Here is a 17764-nt window from a genome sequence, read left to right on the forward strand (position 1 = left end):
TAAAAGCCTAAACAAAAAGAAAAAATTAATAGAGACTTGATGGACCTTACTGGAGTCAGTCAGGGCAAAATGTTCATATGCTAAGGCCTAAACTTTGATCAATGGTAGCAAAACTAATAACTTTTATTGGCATCAGAGGATTCATATTAGGAAGTAATCAGACTAGCATGGACCATCATGTGAGGACAGATACCCAAAGTATGGTTTGTTGATACAGAACCAGGAAATAAGAGAAGAGGAGGTCTAGGCATAAAAGAAGGCAAAGGCACCATCCTAAACTCTCTAAGCAATCAGTACCCAGTGAGAGAGGCAGGAAAGTCACACTGTGCTTATGTGTGTGTGTGTGTGTGTGTATGTACCTACACAAATATACCCATTTGTAAATACTGTGTATATATGCATATATATTTAATTTACTATACGTAGTCATGCTTAATTTAACTAATTGCAAACTATGTATCTTTCACTCCACTTTGTATTTTTAATTTTTCTCTGCTAACCCTTTTGCTTACTCATAAAGTTTGAAGATAAAAGAAACCCTTCTGTATTATTAGTTAGAGCTTATACTAACCTAACCAAGAATTGTGTATTATCTTTGTAATGGAGCAGGTAAACACATTCCTTTAAAATGGCTCAGTGGGTTAAGCCGCTGCCTTCGGCTCAGGTCATGATCTCAGGGTCCTGGGATCGAGTCCCGCATCGGGCTCTGTGCTCAGCAGGGAGCCTGCTTCCTTCTCTCTCTCTCTGCCTGCCTCTCAGTGTACTTGTAATTTCTCTCTGTCAAATAAATAAATAAAATCTTTAAAAAAAAAAAAAAAAGATACCAAAGTGGTGGCTGGGTGGCTCAGTTGGTTAACTGTCAAACTCTTGCTCTCAGCTCCAGTCTTCATCTTATGGTCATGATTTCAAACCTAACATTGGGCTCCACACTGGGTGTGGAGCCTATTTTAAATAAAAGATAGATAGATAGATGGATATCAGAAAAGGGGCAACTTTTTTTTGAGTAGGGTGACCTCTTACAATTTCATGAAGGACTGGGTATAATGTGTGTCACATTAAAGACACTTGGTAATACTTAATGAATAAATGAATAATACATGGATGAATGATAATCCTAAATAGGACTTTTAGTGACCCCTTTGAATTTATATACAATCTTCTGTCAGTATATCTTACTGGAAGGTGATACAACCATTCTATGTATAAGGTGGTGAAAAGTAAAGCCAAGATTTTCCTGAGCCTAGATGGGTGGGTTGGTCCAGTGGTAGAAGTATTAGGAATGCCAACTTCCTAAGTAGTTTTATCAGCCTGCTTCCTGCCAAGAGAATTTTGGGAGGTCCAGGAGCCTCCTTTCATTTCATACTCGCTCTGTCCCTTTCAGTCAAGCTGGCAGTGTTTCTGAAAAATTGTCACAAGAATCAAGTGAGCCTTCCCAGATTTTATGAGGATTCACTCCATTAGACAAAAGTCACACACCCACAGGTCTTTTTGAGATAATCCTTTCTCTCTCTTGGTTTTCTATTGAGATGGCTGAGAGAAATTGCCCTTAAACTTCCCAGAGGCTTTCTAGTTTGAGATCTAAGAGAAACACCCTTAATCTCCTAGAAGGGTCTTTTATATGACTGAATACTCTGACCCTGTGATCTTTTCAACGCTGTAACAGGATTGTATATTCACACTTTCAGCCTTTTCTCTATGGCATGATGGTGGCAATAATCTCTTAACTCTGGAGTCTTTTGCCATTTACATAAATTGAGAATTTTCCCAAAGCATCAAATCTCTCTTTGTTACTGTAAGCAGCAAAAAATCCTAGTGACACCTTCAACATTTCAGAAATCTTTGCTCATCACATATGAAGTTCATTACTCAGGAATGTTTTCCGCCTAACTGCAGTGCAGAATTAATTCCTTAGGCTTCTTGTCACCACATAACAGTGATCCTTTCTCCAGTTTTTTTTTTTTTTTAAAGATTTTATTTATTTATTTGAAAGGCAGAGATTACAAGTAGGCAGAGAGGCAGGCAGAGAGAGAGAGGAGGAAGCAGGCTCCCCGCTGAGCAGAGAGCCCGATGCGGGGCTCCATCCCAGGACTCTGAGACCATGACCTGAGCCGAAGGCAGAGGCTTTAACCCACTGAGCCACCCAGGCGCCCCCTTTCTCCAGTTTTGAAGAACATGCTTGTCACTTCCTTCTGAGACTCAGAGCCACATCTTTACTAAATCAGTTCAAGGCATTCTAGACTTTTTTCTGTCATGTTCCTAAAATTCTTCCTACTTCTTCCCACTTCCTAATTCCATTCCACATTTTCAGGTATTTGTTACAGCAACAATTCACTTCTAGATACCAAAAACGGTACTAGTTTTTTAACTGCTATGTAACACTTAAAATTTAGCAGCTTAGACCAAACTTACTTATGAACTCAGACTCCTTTAACTCAGAAGTCCAGCATGGTGTCCCTGAACTCTTTGCCCATGATATCACAAGAACGAAATCAAGGTGCTGAAAAAACTGAGTTCTCGCCTGGAAGCTTCAGAGGAAAATATGTTTCCAAGCTCATTCTTGGTTTTGGCAGAATTCAGTTCCTCATAGTTGTAGGACTATAGGTTACAGGTTCCCATTTCCCTTCTGGCTGTCAGCCAGGGCCACTTTCCACTGCTAGAGTTTACCCACATTCCTTGCCATGTGACCTCCTCAATCTTCAAGCCAAAATATTTAGTAATGTCCTTTTCATGCTTTAAATCTCTGATGACCCCTCTTGTGACAAGCCAAAGAAAACTCTGTACTTTTAAAGAGCTCATGTGACTAGATCAAGTCCTTCTGGGTAATCTCCCTTTCCCAAGGTTGTCTGTGCCACATAACATATCCTAACCCATGGAAGTTATAATCCTGGTGATTATAAAGGATATGTATCCCAAGAGGGCAGGAAATATTGGAGCCTATCTTAGAAGCCCGCTTATCACAGGTGTGATTCATTGGCCCCTTTCAGTCCCAACAATCCTGAAGTAGAGTTTATAGGGAATTTATTTTTTATCATTCTTCAGTGTCTGTCTACCCACCCCACTACTCTTAGCTCTTTAGGTCAGTATATTATTAGATTAAGAAACAATGGGGAGGGGATTTCATGATAAACTGTTCTCATAAGAATGCACAGATTCCCACACTCAGAGAATAGCTTTGATATGGATTGAGAAGACACCCTCCAAAGAGCAGAGCTTCTTAAATCTTCTAGGAAGCAGTACTGGCCTAGCTCTCTAGCCTGCATTCTGTTTATGATAACCTACCCTTTTTTATTTTAGACTGTTTTTACTGTCTCCTGGTTTTCTGTAGGATGAATGTAATTCTGAGTATTTGCCAAATCACCTGAGGTCAAGGGGAAACCACATAAGTGCCAAGGTTCTACTGATGCCTGGGTCTATTGATAGTTACTGATATAATGTCCCTTGAGGCTGAGAAATCACAAAATGATAGATTTCTCCCCAGAAACATCTCAGAGGTAAGGCTGAAGGTCACATGGCTGGTGGGCCATGGCTGTTGAAGTTATTCTGACTTTCCTGATAATGCTTTCCATCCTTCAGCAGTACAATGTGGGGGCTTCAGTGCTGGATTAGGAACCAGTAAAATTGGGAGAGAAATGTAACATGCTAGAGCAAGGAAGGAATCTGTCTCCTTTTAATATAAGCCTTGCTTGAAATCTCTATTTTTGCAGTGAGGCTGAAACTATTCTTGCTTTGATCCCATAGAACTCCAGGCATGAAACAGTAAAAAACCTCCTAAAACGCTGTGATGCAGAGTAGTTTTTATGTTATTCAAGCCATCCAAAATGCTACATCTAGTGAAAGGGTGGTACTGGGGCCAATATTACATATCAGGCATTTTAAGGTTCACCTAGCACAGTAATTTTGTTTCTTACAATAGCTCCTAGGGATAGTTTATGGAAAGACATTATTCTTTGATTTTTATCATGACAATAATTTCAAAAGTGAAGAGATGTTTCTGAAATATTACCATTATCACCTAACAGCCTAGGAATAACAACTTACTTTGAGTCTTGAGATAAAACTATGAAAACTGGGTATCCTATATTCAACTCAAGTTTTAAAGCACAGAAGAAAAAGTAATCTAATAATTTAAAGGTCGATTTGAAAAGATTTGGGCATCTACCAGGGTAAACTTTGGAATACAAATTAAAAATGTTATTCCAGAAAAAATACAGTGTCATTTCCTAAAAGACAAGTTGCCGAGAAGAAGAATTAGGAAAAAAGACGATCTGTTATTCAGAAATCCTCAGGTGGGGTATTATACATGGTATAGTTTTTCTACCTCTATGGCTGCTAGCTTATGAGAAGAGAAATCCAAGCAGGTGAAACAGTAGATGAGGAAAACCAGAGCACCAGCTAACAAAGCAATCAGTCTCAAGTCAGGGGGAGCTGCTGATTTGAGAAACTATAGGAGGGCTTCTGCCAAAACAGTAAAGAACTAAAATTTGTCTCTAGCATAGAAAATAGAACAAAGAGAGTCTGGATTCATAGTATATATAAAGGCAGCCAGAACTTTGGTCAGTTTGTCTGAGCGGACATAGAAATCTCCTTTCCTACTTTAAACACATAGAAATTTTGGACAAACTATAACACAACTGCACACAAACACACACAAATGCCCCAGTGCTGAAGATAAAGATGGAACTCAAAGTCAGAGCAGTAAGAGGGGGCCAGAGTCAAAGGGCTCTTGTACAAAACTGGGCCTGAGACAGGCCTGAGGAGCTGGTGGCTGGGTCTTTAACAGTAGCTATGAGACTTTCATTCATGGGAGCTGGAATCATGCCTCTTAAGAAGAGCACTAAGTCCTGTAGGACTTGTCCATGCACACAATGAGACTCAGACACACCAAGACCACTCCCGAGAAAAGTGATAAGGGGGCTAACTTTCTGGTTAGGTCATCAGAGGAAGCCAAGCTGGGGCTGTGTATTAGTGCTAAGTTAGCACAGTCTGCAATCTCACAGCACAGGTCCCAATCTCACACAATACATGCACTAGTCCTGGGCCAGTAGAATGTACATGGTCCTAAGCAGAAGTGATCAAGAACTCTAAAGATGCTCTCACTATCAGGTCGTGGTTCATAAAGGAAAGCACAGTTTACAAAGGAGAAAAGTTTAATAACTTTGATTACTTGATCATTTTAAATTTCCATTGAACCGTAGACATTATAGACCAAATTTAAAGGCAGATGACCAATGAAAGAAAATATAACTGACAAAAAGAAACAATATCCAGAATTTATAAATAACTTCTACAGATTAATAAAGAAAAACAGACAAACAAAAAGTACTAATAAGCAATTTACAGAGGAAGAAAATGGCCCAATAAACATGAGGAAATTTTTCAATTTCAGTTTTGAAGATTGAAGGAGAACTTGACTTAAAATACTGACATACCGTTCACATTCATCCGATTGGTGAAAGTCAAAAAGAAGATTTATATTATCTTATAAACTAAAAGAAACTTTATAAAATTAAAAGCATACAAATCCTACCACACATTAATTCTCCTCCTTGGTGTACCGTGGAGAGAGCTGTGCACACACAACCCAGTCGACCTGTTCAATGTGGCTATGCCAGCATGGTTGCAAGAACGAAACTTCAGAACCATAAATGTCAACCACTAAGAGAAGGGATGAAAGGCAGCTTTGTTCTCTGTTGAAACAGTATATCACAGTGGAAAGGGGTGAACTCCATCTCTGTTTATTAATATAGCTGTATCTCAAAAGTTAAGGTTAAATGAAGAAGTACATGCCACAGAATGATACAGTCCCAAAGTATTCAGGAAAAAATGTAAGTCACAAATTACATATTAAAAGATGTTAAAAGCAGGGTTCCTGGGTGGCTCAGTCGGTAAAGTGTCTGCCTTCTGCTCAGGTCATGATTCCAGCCCCACATCAGGCTTCCTGCTCAGCAGGGAGCCTGCTTTTCCCTCTCCCTCTGTCACTCCTCCCCCTGCTTGTGCTCTCTCGCTCTGTCAAGTCAATATACAAAATCTTAAAAAAAAAAAATATTAAAAGCAATTGATGGCCTGTAAAGATAGGAATAAAATTTATGATCGAGACTGACTCTGAGGAGGTAAGAAGGAAAATGGAACTGAGTACATTCTCAAGAGAGAACTTCAACTTTACCTGTAAAATAAAATAAATCTATAAAAGAATAAAAAAACATTAAACAGTTTCAGTGCTAGGTGATGAGTACTAATGTGTTTGTTTACACCACAAAAATTGTTAAAATAAACAAAAACATCTAAATAAATACCCCAGATACATGTTTAAAATCCCTTCTCAAATTCACTTTTTTCCTTCCATGGAATATCAGCAATCATTTTGAAGCTGTTAATAAGTGTTGTGATTAATTTTTTGAAAACTGGGAAGCAAATGTTTGCTCAAAAGTAGAGTGATGAATTTGTGTCAGCAAATGAAAGACAAACAATCTAACAAATAATAAGTCAGGAAGTAAATTCTTTAAAGGGCTTTCTGGTGTGCCATAAGCTGCTCTGACCTTGGTACGATGTATTTTGCCAGCAAAGACCTCTTTTGACAGTTGGTCGCTACACTGCAGTCAACCAAAATGTTACCCTGGTATCCTCTTGTCTTTGCATGTTCCTACTTAGAACAAGACTTAACAAGTCATAAACCCTGACTTTTCTTTCGCTACGGCCTTTCTTCTAACCACAGGTACCTGTACTCATGTAGGTTAATAAAGTGGATTCTCCTCCATATCCACAAATTTTGAAGCTTAAGTGAACTGAAGCAAGACTCTACTAGAACCTTATGAATCTTTCTAAGAACTATGATGATTCCATGTCAAACACCAAGATCAATCAAAACTCAGACAACTAAACATTCATTCACGCATTTGCAGAAATAGCAGATTTCATACTTTCTTTTTCTTCTCTGCTCTTTGTAACAATTCCTTCTCCTTCCAAAGTTTCTCTTTCTCCTTCTCCTTTTCTCTTCTTCTGGCAGAAATTTCCATTTCCAATTGTGCTACCTCTTCCTGGTGGGCTCGCCATTGAAGAACCTGTAATAAATGGAAATTCATTCCAATAACTATACCCAGTCAAGTGATTTTACAGAGGTTTTATAAGACTATGTTCTATATCAAGCAGGTGTCAAAGCTTTTCCAAATACACATTAAAATTGTGTGTGTGACGTGTGCATGATGTGTATGTAAGATGTGTGTGTATGTGTGTGTGTGTGTGTGTGTGTGTGTGTGCAAGTGTGTGTAAGTGTTAAAAGAGAAAGCAACTTTAAAATCATCTCATTCAGGGATTCTTCACTTAGATTCATGGACTGAGATCCTAAAGAGTCTGTGAATTGACTTCAAAGAATCTATGAATTCTCAAAAATAGTACGTATAAATTTCTCTATTTTTGCACAGGTTTGTTTTTCTGAAACGACAGTTCAAGTTTCTAATCAGTTTTCAAAAATTCTCAAATGATCCTATGAAATTTTAAGACATTTAAAAGAACTTTCTGGGCGCCTGGGTGGCTCAGTGGGTTAAGCCGCTGCCTTCAGCTCAGGTCATGATCTCAGAGCCCTGGGATCAAGTCCCGCATCAGGCTCTCTGCTCAGCAGAGAGCCTGCTTCCCTCTCTCTCTCTCTCTGGCTGCCTCTCCGTCTACTTGTGATTTCTCTCTGTCAAATTAATAAAAAAAAAAAAAATCTTTAAAAGAACTTTCTGGGTATTGATTGATATTATTGGTAGAAGCATACTTAGTACTGCACTTCTAAAGGACACTGGACAATATGTAAATAAATATGTATCACAATATAAAATATGCATAGCCTTTGACCCACAACCACATTTTGAGGATGTTACTCAAAGAAGACAATCTGTTGGATAAGTACACAAAAATGTATCCACAGGAGTGTTCCCTGTGGTGCTGCTTAAGCAGAAAAATTGGAAAGAGTCTAATTGATTCCATGTCAAACACCAAGATCAATCAAAACTCAGACAACAAAACATTCATTCACGCATTCACAGCAACAGGATGTCTGGCAACAGGAGATGTCTTAAATTAATTCTGATACATCATGCAATGACCGCCATTGAGAAAGAATGGTCTATACCTATATTCATTGACATAATAATGTCCACAACATATTATTAGATGCAAAAAAGCAGGTGCAAAACTACACTAATATTATGATCTCAACATAAAATAACATCTATGTATTGCTATATACTTTACTCTTGGGATCCCCTTTGCTGCATCCCAAAGATTTTGAACAGTTGTGTTTTCATTTTTGTTTGTTTCAATGAATTTTTAAAATTCTTCTTTAATTTCCTGGTTGGTCCATTCATTCTTTAGTAGGATGCTCTTTAGCCTCCATGCATTTGAGTTCCTTCCAACTTTCTCTTGTAATTGAGTTCTAGTTTCAAAGCACTGTGGTCTGAAATATGCAGGGAATGATCCCAATCTTTGGTACTGGTTGAGACCTAACTTGTGACCCGGGAGAATCTGGAGAATGTTCCACGTGCACTAGAGAATAATGTGTATTCTGTTGTTTGGGATGAAATGTTCTGAATATATTTGTGATGTCCATCTGGTCCAGTATGTCATGTAAAGTCTTTATTCCTTGTTGATCCTTTGCTTAGATGATCTGCCCATTTCAGTGAGGAGGGTGTTAAAGTCCCCTATATTATTGTATTATTGTTGATGTGTTTCTTTGATTTTGTTATTAATTGGTTTATATAATTAGTTGCTCCCATATTAGGAGTATAGATATTTACAATTGCTTGATCTTCTTACTGTACAGATCCTTTAACTAGGATATAGTGTCCTTCCTCATCTCTTTTTATAGCTTTTGGTTTAAAAATCTAATTTATCTGATATAAGGATAGCCCACCCCAGCTTTCTTTTAATGTCCATTATCATGGTAAATGATTTTCTAGCCCCTCACTATAAATCTGGAGGTGTCTTTGGGCCTAAAATCAGTCTCTTGTAGACAGCATATATATGGGTCTTCTTTTTTTAATCCATTCGGATACCCTGTGTCTTTTGATTGGGGCATTTAGCTCATTTGCATTCAGGGTAACTACTGAAAGATGAATTTAGTGCCATTGTATTGCCTGTAAAGTGAATATTACTGTATATTTTCTCTGTTCCTTTCTGGTATATGTTACTTTTAGGCTCTGTCTTCGCTTAGAGGACCCCTTTTGTTATTTCGTGTAGGGCTGGTTTGGTGTTTCCAAATTCTTTTAGTTTTTGTTTGTCCTGGAAGCTTTTTATCTCTCCTTCTATTTTCAATGACAGCCTAGCTGGATATAGTATGCTTGGCTGCATATTTTTCTCATTTAGTGCTCTAAATATATCATGCCAGTCCTTTCTGTCCTGCCAGGTCTCTGTGGATAAGTCTCCTGCCAATCTAATATTTCTGCAGTTGTGGGTTACAGACCTCTTGTCCCAAGCTACTTTCAGGATTTTCTCTTTGTCTCCGAGACTTGTAAGTTTTACTATTAGATGACAGGGTGTGGGCCTATTCTTATTGATTTTAAGGGGGGTTCTCTGTGCCCCTTGGATTTTGATGCCTGTTTCCTTTCCCAAATTAGGGAAATTTTCCACTATAATCTGCTACACTATACCTTCTGCCCTTCCCCCTCTCTTTCTTCTTCATCTGGGATCCCAATTATTCTAATATTGTTTCATCTTATGTATCACTTATCTCTCAAATTCTTCCCTCATGATCCAGCAGTTATCTCTTTTTTTCAGCTTCTTTACTCTCCATCATGTGGTTTTCTGTATCACTAACTCTCTCTTCTGCTTTATTTATCTGAGCAGTAACAATTCTTGATTGCATCTCATTAACAGCTTTTTTTATTTCAACTTGGTTAGATTTTAGTTCTTTCATTTCTCCAGAAAGGGATTCTCTAGTATCTTCTATGCTTTTTCAAGCCCAGCTAGCATCTTTATAATCATCATTCTGATCTCTAGTTCTGATGGCTTCCTAAAGTCTGTATTGATTAGGTCCCTAGTTGTCAGTATTGCCTCTTGTTCTTTTTTTGAGGTGAGTTTTTCTGCTTTGTCATTTTGTCCAGAGCAAAATAGATGAATGAGAGAACAAAACACTAAAAGGGTAACAAAGGCCCCAGAAAAATATACACTAAACAAATCAGAAGAGACCCAAAATTAGGAGGAAAAGAAAGGAAAAAAAATATATATGCCCAGGCTGGCAAATAGAATAGAGCCATACACTTGATTTGGAGTGCACTTTTGGTCTGTTAGAAGAAATTGCCTCCCAAAATTTTAAAGAAAGAAAAACATATATATACAAAAACAAGGGTAAATTTGATGAAGTGATAGAATAAGACTATAAAAATGAAAATTTAGAAATATTTAAAAAAGGAATTGATAAGATAATAAGTTGGTTGATAAAAGAAAGAAAAAATTTTAACAAAAAAAAAAGGAGAGAATGTGATCAGATGGGAGACTAAAACAAAGCCATACACTAGATTCAGGGTATATTTTGTCTACTAGAAGAAACTATCCCAAAAATTTTAAAGAAAGAAAAGCTTATATATACAAAAAATAAGGTTAAATACAATGAAGGGATAGAATATGACTATAAAAATGAAAATTAAAAAAGATTTTTAAAAAGGTATTGATAAGATGTTGGTTAAAATAGCAAAGAGGAGGGCGCCTGGGTGGCTCAGTTGGTTAAGTGACTGCCTTTGGCTCAGGTCATGATCCTGGAGTCCCAAGATCAAGCCCCGCATAAGGCTCCCTGCTTGGCAGGGTGTCTGCTTCTCCGTCTGACCTCTCCCCTCTCATGCTGTCTTTCTCTCTCTCAAATAAATAAATAAATAAATTAAATATTTTTTAAAATATAGCAAAGAGGAAAAGATTTTAAAAATAGAAAAACAAATCATAAAGAAAATTTAAAAAATTTAACTTTGAAAAATTAAAGAATCATGGGGAAAAAGCCATGAATTCTATGTGCTATATTTTCCTAGCACTGGGAGTTCTACAGTTCTCATTGGTAAGGAAACTTGGTCCTGGCTAGATGGTCTTGCTGATCTTCTGCGGGGAGGGGCCTGTTGCAGTGATTCTCAAATGTCTTTGCCCAAGGCAGAATTGAACCACCCTTGCCAGGGACCAGGCTGATTAATCTGCTCAGTTTTGGTCTCAGTAGCTTTTGTTCCCTGAATGCTTTCCATACAGCTTTGGAGGACAAGAATGAAGAAGGTGGCCTCCCAATCTCTGACCCCAGAGGAGCTGAGAGTTTGGGGCCCCCCTCTTCAGTGACTCCTCAGAGAAAAGCAGTCAATCATGCTTATCTCTCTGGTCTCGGGCTGCACTCTGAACTCATCTGGCCTGTGACTGAGCATTTCTATCTCTGGCACATGGCCCATTTGGAGTCTCCAAACCTAGCATAGTCTTACAGCATGCTCCTGTGCCACTCCAGAGCTGCTGCTTATTGGGTCTCTGCTTGAAGAGTAGTGGCCAACTGTCCCGGAGACCATGGTTTATGGCAACCCTGAGCTGAGAGCCCACTCCTCAGTTCCATCTCTGCAGCCAGCTTCCCCACTCTGATACCTGGGAGTACGCTGAGGATCCTGAGACCACACTGAAAGGATTCCACTCCGCTGCTTAGCCACTGGAGTGATGTCCCTCCATGGAGCAGACTCCTAAAAGTTCTGATTTTGTGCTCTGCTGCCCAATAATTTGCCAGGAGCTGGCCCCATCCCCTGTAGTCTATTGTCCCATATATCATCTCAGATTCACTTCTCTGCAAGTCCTAACTTCCAGAAAATGGTCTCTTTTCTGACTACAGAATTGCTGTTATTCTTTTTTTGGATCTCTTGTTGAGTTTGTAGGTATTCAGAATGGTTTGTTAACTCTCTAGATGAATTCCTGGAACCAGAGGAAATTTAGGTCTCCTACTCCTCTGCCATCTTGCTCCTCCCCTATTCATCTCTATATCTATACCTAGAAAAAGACTTGGAGATTTACCAAAATAATGATACTGGTTATCTCTGAATAGCATCATTTCATGAAATTCAAAAAATTTATTCTTTAAGCCTTTCTGTGCTGAGTGACATTTTTACAATAAATATGTGTTATTCTTTGTAGGCAGCAAACCAATGAAACTAACAAAATAGAAACAAACATTTACATGTTCTACATACACTTAAGAAAATTAAGAAAGCAGAAAGAAGGAAGATGAGGATGCAGAATTCTTTTCAGAAAAGAAAGGAACTAGCATTTCCAAATTAATACCTCATATCTTGTGTTTGATATAAGGATGACTCATTATGGTAATGAGAATAGAACAAATAAAATATCCTAAAATATAATGAATTAAAGTGACTAAATAGTAAAGCTCTTTATGCACTTTCACTGTTCTAAGTTTGTTTTCTAAAAATATACTTTGTCTTATTTACCAAAATAACCAAGGAGGGGTGACTGGATGGCTCATTTGGTTAAGTGCCCAACTCTGGATTTGGGGGTCATAGTCTCATGGTTGTGAGATGGAGCCCGGGGCAAGGTGGGGGGGAAGTCCATGCTCAGTAGGGAGTCTGCTTTTCTCCCCCACCCCTGGCTCCTTCTCTTCCTCACATGTGCTTTCTCTCTAACATAAATAAATAGATCTCCCCACCCCCCAAAACAAGGAAATTCAGACTCTTGGTTTTCAGACACACCTAGGTTTCCCCATCTGCTGCTTTCCCTAGTCCTTATATTTACCATCTCTTTTGGAAGCCCATTCCTAGGATAAGATCACATGTCTTCTGTCCTGATCTCCCACTCCATTCAAATTTCAAACCATTCCACTCAATTTCAAACCATTCCTTCCTGTAAGCCATCTTCCATCTGTAACATACTGTATTAAAATCAAGTGTCTTGGGACGCCTGGGTGGCTCAGTTGGTTGGGCGGCTGCCTTCGGCTCGGGTCATGGTCCCGGCTTCCTGGGATCGAGTCCCGCATCGGGCTCCTTGCTCGTCGGGGAGCCTGCTTCTCCCTCTGCCTCTGCCTGCCATTCTGTCTGCCTGCGCTCGCTCTCTCTCTGATAAATAAATAAATAAATCTTTAAAAAAAAAAAAAAATCAAGTGTCTTGTCAAATGTTGCTAGTGATGGTGGTGCTGACCATCTCTTCCCAATTAAAGTTCTTTCCTTCCTGACCCACAACAACGTTATCTCTGCTTCTCTACTAATGTATCCTACTCTCTTCTTTGTTCTGTCCATCCTCCATTCTCAACTCAACTCTCTCCTGCTACCTTTTTTTTTATTTTTGAGAAAGCTAGAGAGCATGAGTGGTGGTGGTGGTGAGTGATGGCAGAGGGAGAGAATCTCAAGCAGACTCCATGCTGAGAACAGAGCCTGACCTGGGGCTTAATCTCATGACCCCAAGATCATGACCTGAGTCAAAATCATGAGTCCAGCGCTTCACAGACTGAGCCACCCAGGTGCTCCTATTGCTAGTCTCTTTCTATGAACCCAGCCTCTCTATGTTTGTTATGTGTGTCTCCTAAGAGTTAACCTATCACTTCTGTGTGTATATGACTAAAGTGCACAATATCAGCTTTGTCTTTTTGTCTGCAACTCTATCCTAACAAATGTTTAAGGTCTTTACTATTTGCACATGTACTCAAAATACAATATTTTCAAAATTAAACTGAACATCTTTAACTTTGCCACCCTCACAAGCCCTGTGAAACTGCCTCTTTTTTCAAATATCCTGGTTTGTTCTGTGGAACCACAAGTATCGCTATAGTTTGTATTTTTTATTACTGTGTACACCTATCAAAACAACTAATTCTTTACATTTTACATGTGATTTGGGCAATCTTATATTTCTTAAGATCAGATGAGTTTTACTTATGACAAATCAATTTCTAAAGTACTGAATTTTTCTGGGCCACTTTGCTGTAGTTTTTTTGTTCACCCAAAGTCTATGCCAAATATATTGAGAAAAATGCCAGATTTCATGGGGTGATGCCAATTTATCCCAATAGGACTTAAGTAATTTATTTTTCTTATTCAAAATCGATGCTTTGTTTTAATTTAACTAATTTGTAATCTCTACATAGATTTTTTTCTTCCTGTGCCTTTCCATATGTGATCATTCTTGTTCTTAGCCTCATGGTTTGGTCCAAACTGCTCTCCCATCTGAAACACCCTCCATTTCCCCCTACTTCATTGAATGCTTCTTGGCCCAGTACATGTTCCACTTCTTCCATGGAATATTCTTCAAACCATAATCGTTTCTCTTTTTTTATTTCACTTACCATACCATAGGTGTTCTCTAATCATTTTGAGCATAATGTTTGATTTTTATTTACAGAAGGGTCCATGATACATATGTATTTTGTCTTCCCCTTATACCGTCTAGCAAAGTACTGGCACATCATAGATGCCCAATAATTACCTTCTATGTAATTTACCAAAACAAACATTTTTAGACAAAACCTAATAAATGAAGAAGAAATAAATGTATTAGAACATACCATTTTGTAACAGCTAATGAAATCATAAATCCTTGTTTATGATCATCAATGACTACTAAATACTTCATGTTAATAGTAGATGGGAAACTTTATAATAGAAGAATCAGGCTGGTAACAACTGAACACACTGAACAATGTTAACATCACAGAGAAACAAGAAGATATTTTAGTCTCCTGATGGAAATATACAGCATTCCTTGAAGTATTTTTGCCAAAAAATAGAAATGAATATCATCAACTTGCTAGACCTATCTATTATGTTATGGGAAATTCAACTAATGGAGAAATAGTTACATGGGGATGTCATCAACAAAACTGAAATTTGAAAAGCATTAAAGGACCTTAACAAATTACAAGAAAAAAGGAAGGAGAACTATTGATAAAGGGATTTAAGAAATATAGTAATCAAATGCAATGTATAGATTATATTTGGTTTTGATTTGAATAAACTAAATAAAAATTATAAAACAAAAATATTGGATATTGATTAGTTGATACTATTAAGGAAATATTGTTGAAGCTTTTAGGTATCATTATAACATAGTTCTGGTTTTTAATTTTAATTTTTTTAAAGATTTATCTATTTATTTTAGAGAGAGAGAGAGAGAAGGGAGAGGAGTAAAGGGAGAGGGCAAAGAAAAGAAGCAGACTCTTCACTGAGCAGAGAGTCTGATGGGGGACGCAACCCCACAACCCCAAGATCACGACCTAAACTGAAATCAAGAGTCAGACACTCAACTGACTGAGCACCCCTAGCTATGCTTTTTTAAAGAGTCTTTCTAATTTTAGAGGTATATACTGAAATACTAACAGATCTAATGGTATGATGTCTGGGGATTTGCTCACTATTACCCAATGCTCCAGGGTATCAGTATACATAAGACCAATTTGACTAATGGTTTGATAATTGTTGCCATTGAGTGATAATAGACTTGTATATGTTTAAATTTTTCCAAAATTCAAAACTCTAAAAATTCTGTAAATATAAATTCTGTAAAATAAATTCTGTAAAAATAAAGAAACCATAAGATATAATGTATGTACAAAGAGGTTTATATAATAAAATACTGTAGTCTCAAGGTTCTCAGACAGTAGTAAGGGAGATTTGAGGCACATTGAACTAATGAAAAGAAAAGTAGCATAAATTTAGCCTTTCTGAGTACTAAGACTACTAGTTTTATAAATTTCAGTAGAAAGAAGCTTGGGTTTTAGAACTACTCTTCTCACCTTTTAAGACTAACATGGGAATAGGGGTGCCTCGGTGGCTCAGTGGTTTAAGGCCTCTGCCTTTGGCTCAGGTCATGATCCCAGGGTCCTGGGATTGAGTCCTATATCGGGCTCTCTGCTCGGCAGGGCCTGCTTTTCTCTCTCTCTTTCTCTCTCTGCCTGCCTCTCTGCCTACTTGTGATCTCTGTCAAATAAATAAATAAAATCTTAAAAAAAAAAAAAAAAAAAGAAGACTAACCCAGGAATTATAATGTGATTATATGTGATGCTTAAGACTTAAAGAAGCCAATGCATAGGGGCGCCTGGGTGGCTCAGTGGGTTAAGCCGCTGCCTTCGGCTCAGGTCATGATCTCAGAGTCCTGGGATCGAGCCCCGCATCGGGCTCTCTGCTCAGCATGGAGCCTGCTTCCTCCTCTCTTTCTGCCTGCCTCTGCCTGCTTGTGATCTCCGTCTGTCAAATAAATAAATAAAATCTTTAAAAAAAAAAAAAGAAGTCAATGCATAAGCAAATATCTATAATTGGAGAAGATGTCTGTTTCCAAAGGCAAATATAGCAAAATAATAATGATAATAATAATAACAACAACAAAAACCAGACCAATAAAACTGGAGCAACACACTTCATTCACCAATTTAGCCAATTTACCCCTCTTTGTATTTGCAAGTCTAAATGATGTTTCTCCTGTTCTCCAGAGAAGAAAAGATTATGGTAGTCGTTATTTTTTTAAGTTTTCTTAGCTCGTTAAGTTTATATTAAGTCCACATAAGTAAAAACTGTTTGAGAGGCTACGGTAGGTTTTGAAATGGGACAAACACACTGAAAAAATCATGAAACAAACTGAAGTTCAGCAATCAAAAGCCAATGGGTTAAGATGTCAGATAACACACATATACATGAAATTCTGGGGAAAAGACTCTCAAGCAAGTCAGCATGAACCTTTAGAAGCTAAATTGCTGCACCCAATATTGGAATTATGAGAATCGTTAGGGCCCCTTAGAGGTCTGCTTGAAATCAATAACCTACAATATCATCTGTAATTATAACCACACTCAAAAAAAAAAAAAAAGGTAAAGAATAAAGGAGAGAAGGTTGTTGAAGGTAGCATTATATCCTAAGTAGTTAGAGTTGTGAGATCTTGACAAGAAACAGGCTCTGCAGTAATCGGTTTCCAGGCAGTAAGGTAAACAGGACTTTTCAGAGTGCACAATGGACGCAGTGAAGAATCTGGTGGCAAGCGGGTGCCATTGAAAAAAAAATCCTTATCCAATGGATTCCCAGAGGCAGTCAAGGGATTTGGATGGCTCCCATGTGGAGAGAATGACAACCAATTATGGTGTTTTTCAGATGCCCAAGAATAAGAAAGCTGGCAGGTGGGCAAAGGAATCAATATTATTACAACAAGCTAAAATATAGAAGACTCTTGAGTGAACAGTGAGCAAAAGGAAGAATAGCCCAGAAGAACATTTTAGTGGTTTGCTAATTATATAGCTTTAAACAGAGCATGTGAGCATAACTGTGCAACAATAATAACCATGAAAGAACATTACCACCGTGGCAGTCAGGTGCATGTTAGAAGGAGAGCATTATTTAGATTATTAACTACAGATTATTTTCCCAGGTCTTTAGTTAATACCTTAATATTCCTGCAAAGGTACAGTCTGAATGAAACCTTAACCCAACAAAGAACAAATGGGGTTTAAAATATGTTCATCTACTGCAAATAATAAATTAAGGGCTTAAAATGAAAATGGTTAGTAGCATTATATGTATTTCTTGCTCTTAATGTAAAAGTAAAATTGTTCAAGTGAAATTAATAAATACACATATTCTCAGAGTAAATAAACTACTAGAAAGGATGAATGGATAAAGAAGATATGGTCCATATACACAATGGAGTATTAGGCCTCCATCAGAAAGGATGAATACCCAACTTTTATATCAACTTAGATGGGACTGGAAGAGATTATGCTGAGTGAATTAAGTCAAGCAGAGAGAGTCAATTATCCTATGGTTTCACTTACTTGTGAAGCATAAGGAATAACATGGAG

At 37.8% G+C, this 17764-nt stretch overlaps 1 protein-coding gene across 1 annotated transcript in view; it reads right to left on the minus strand.

Moving 5' to 3' along the window:
* Positions 1 to 17764, minus strand: part of CCDC148 (coiled-coil domain containing 148) — a 268591-nt gene that overhangs the window by 104119 nt on the left and 146708 nt on the right. Inside the window, exon 11 of the mRNA XM_032355649.1 lies at positions 6918 to 7058. Within this exon, the coding sequence (XP_032211540.1) occupies positions 6918 to 7058 (141 nt within the window). The remainder of the gene's footprint in view (positions 1 to 6917; positions 7059 to 17764) is intronic.

This window comes from Mustela erminea, chromosome 8 (genome assembly GCF_009829155.1).
Source record: "Mustela erminea isolate mMusErm1 chromosome 8, mMusErm1.Pri, whole genome shotgun sequence".
Taxonomy (NCBI): Eukaryota; Metazoa; Chordata; class Mammalia; order Carnivora; family Mustelidae; genus Mustela; species Mustela erminea.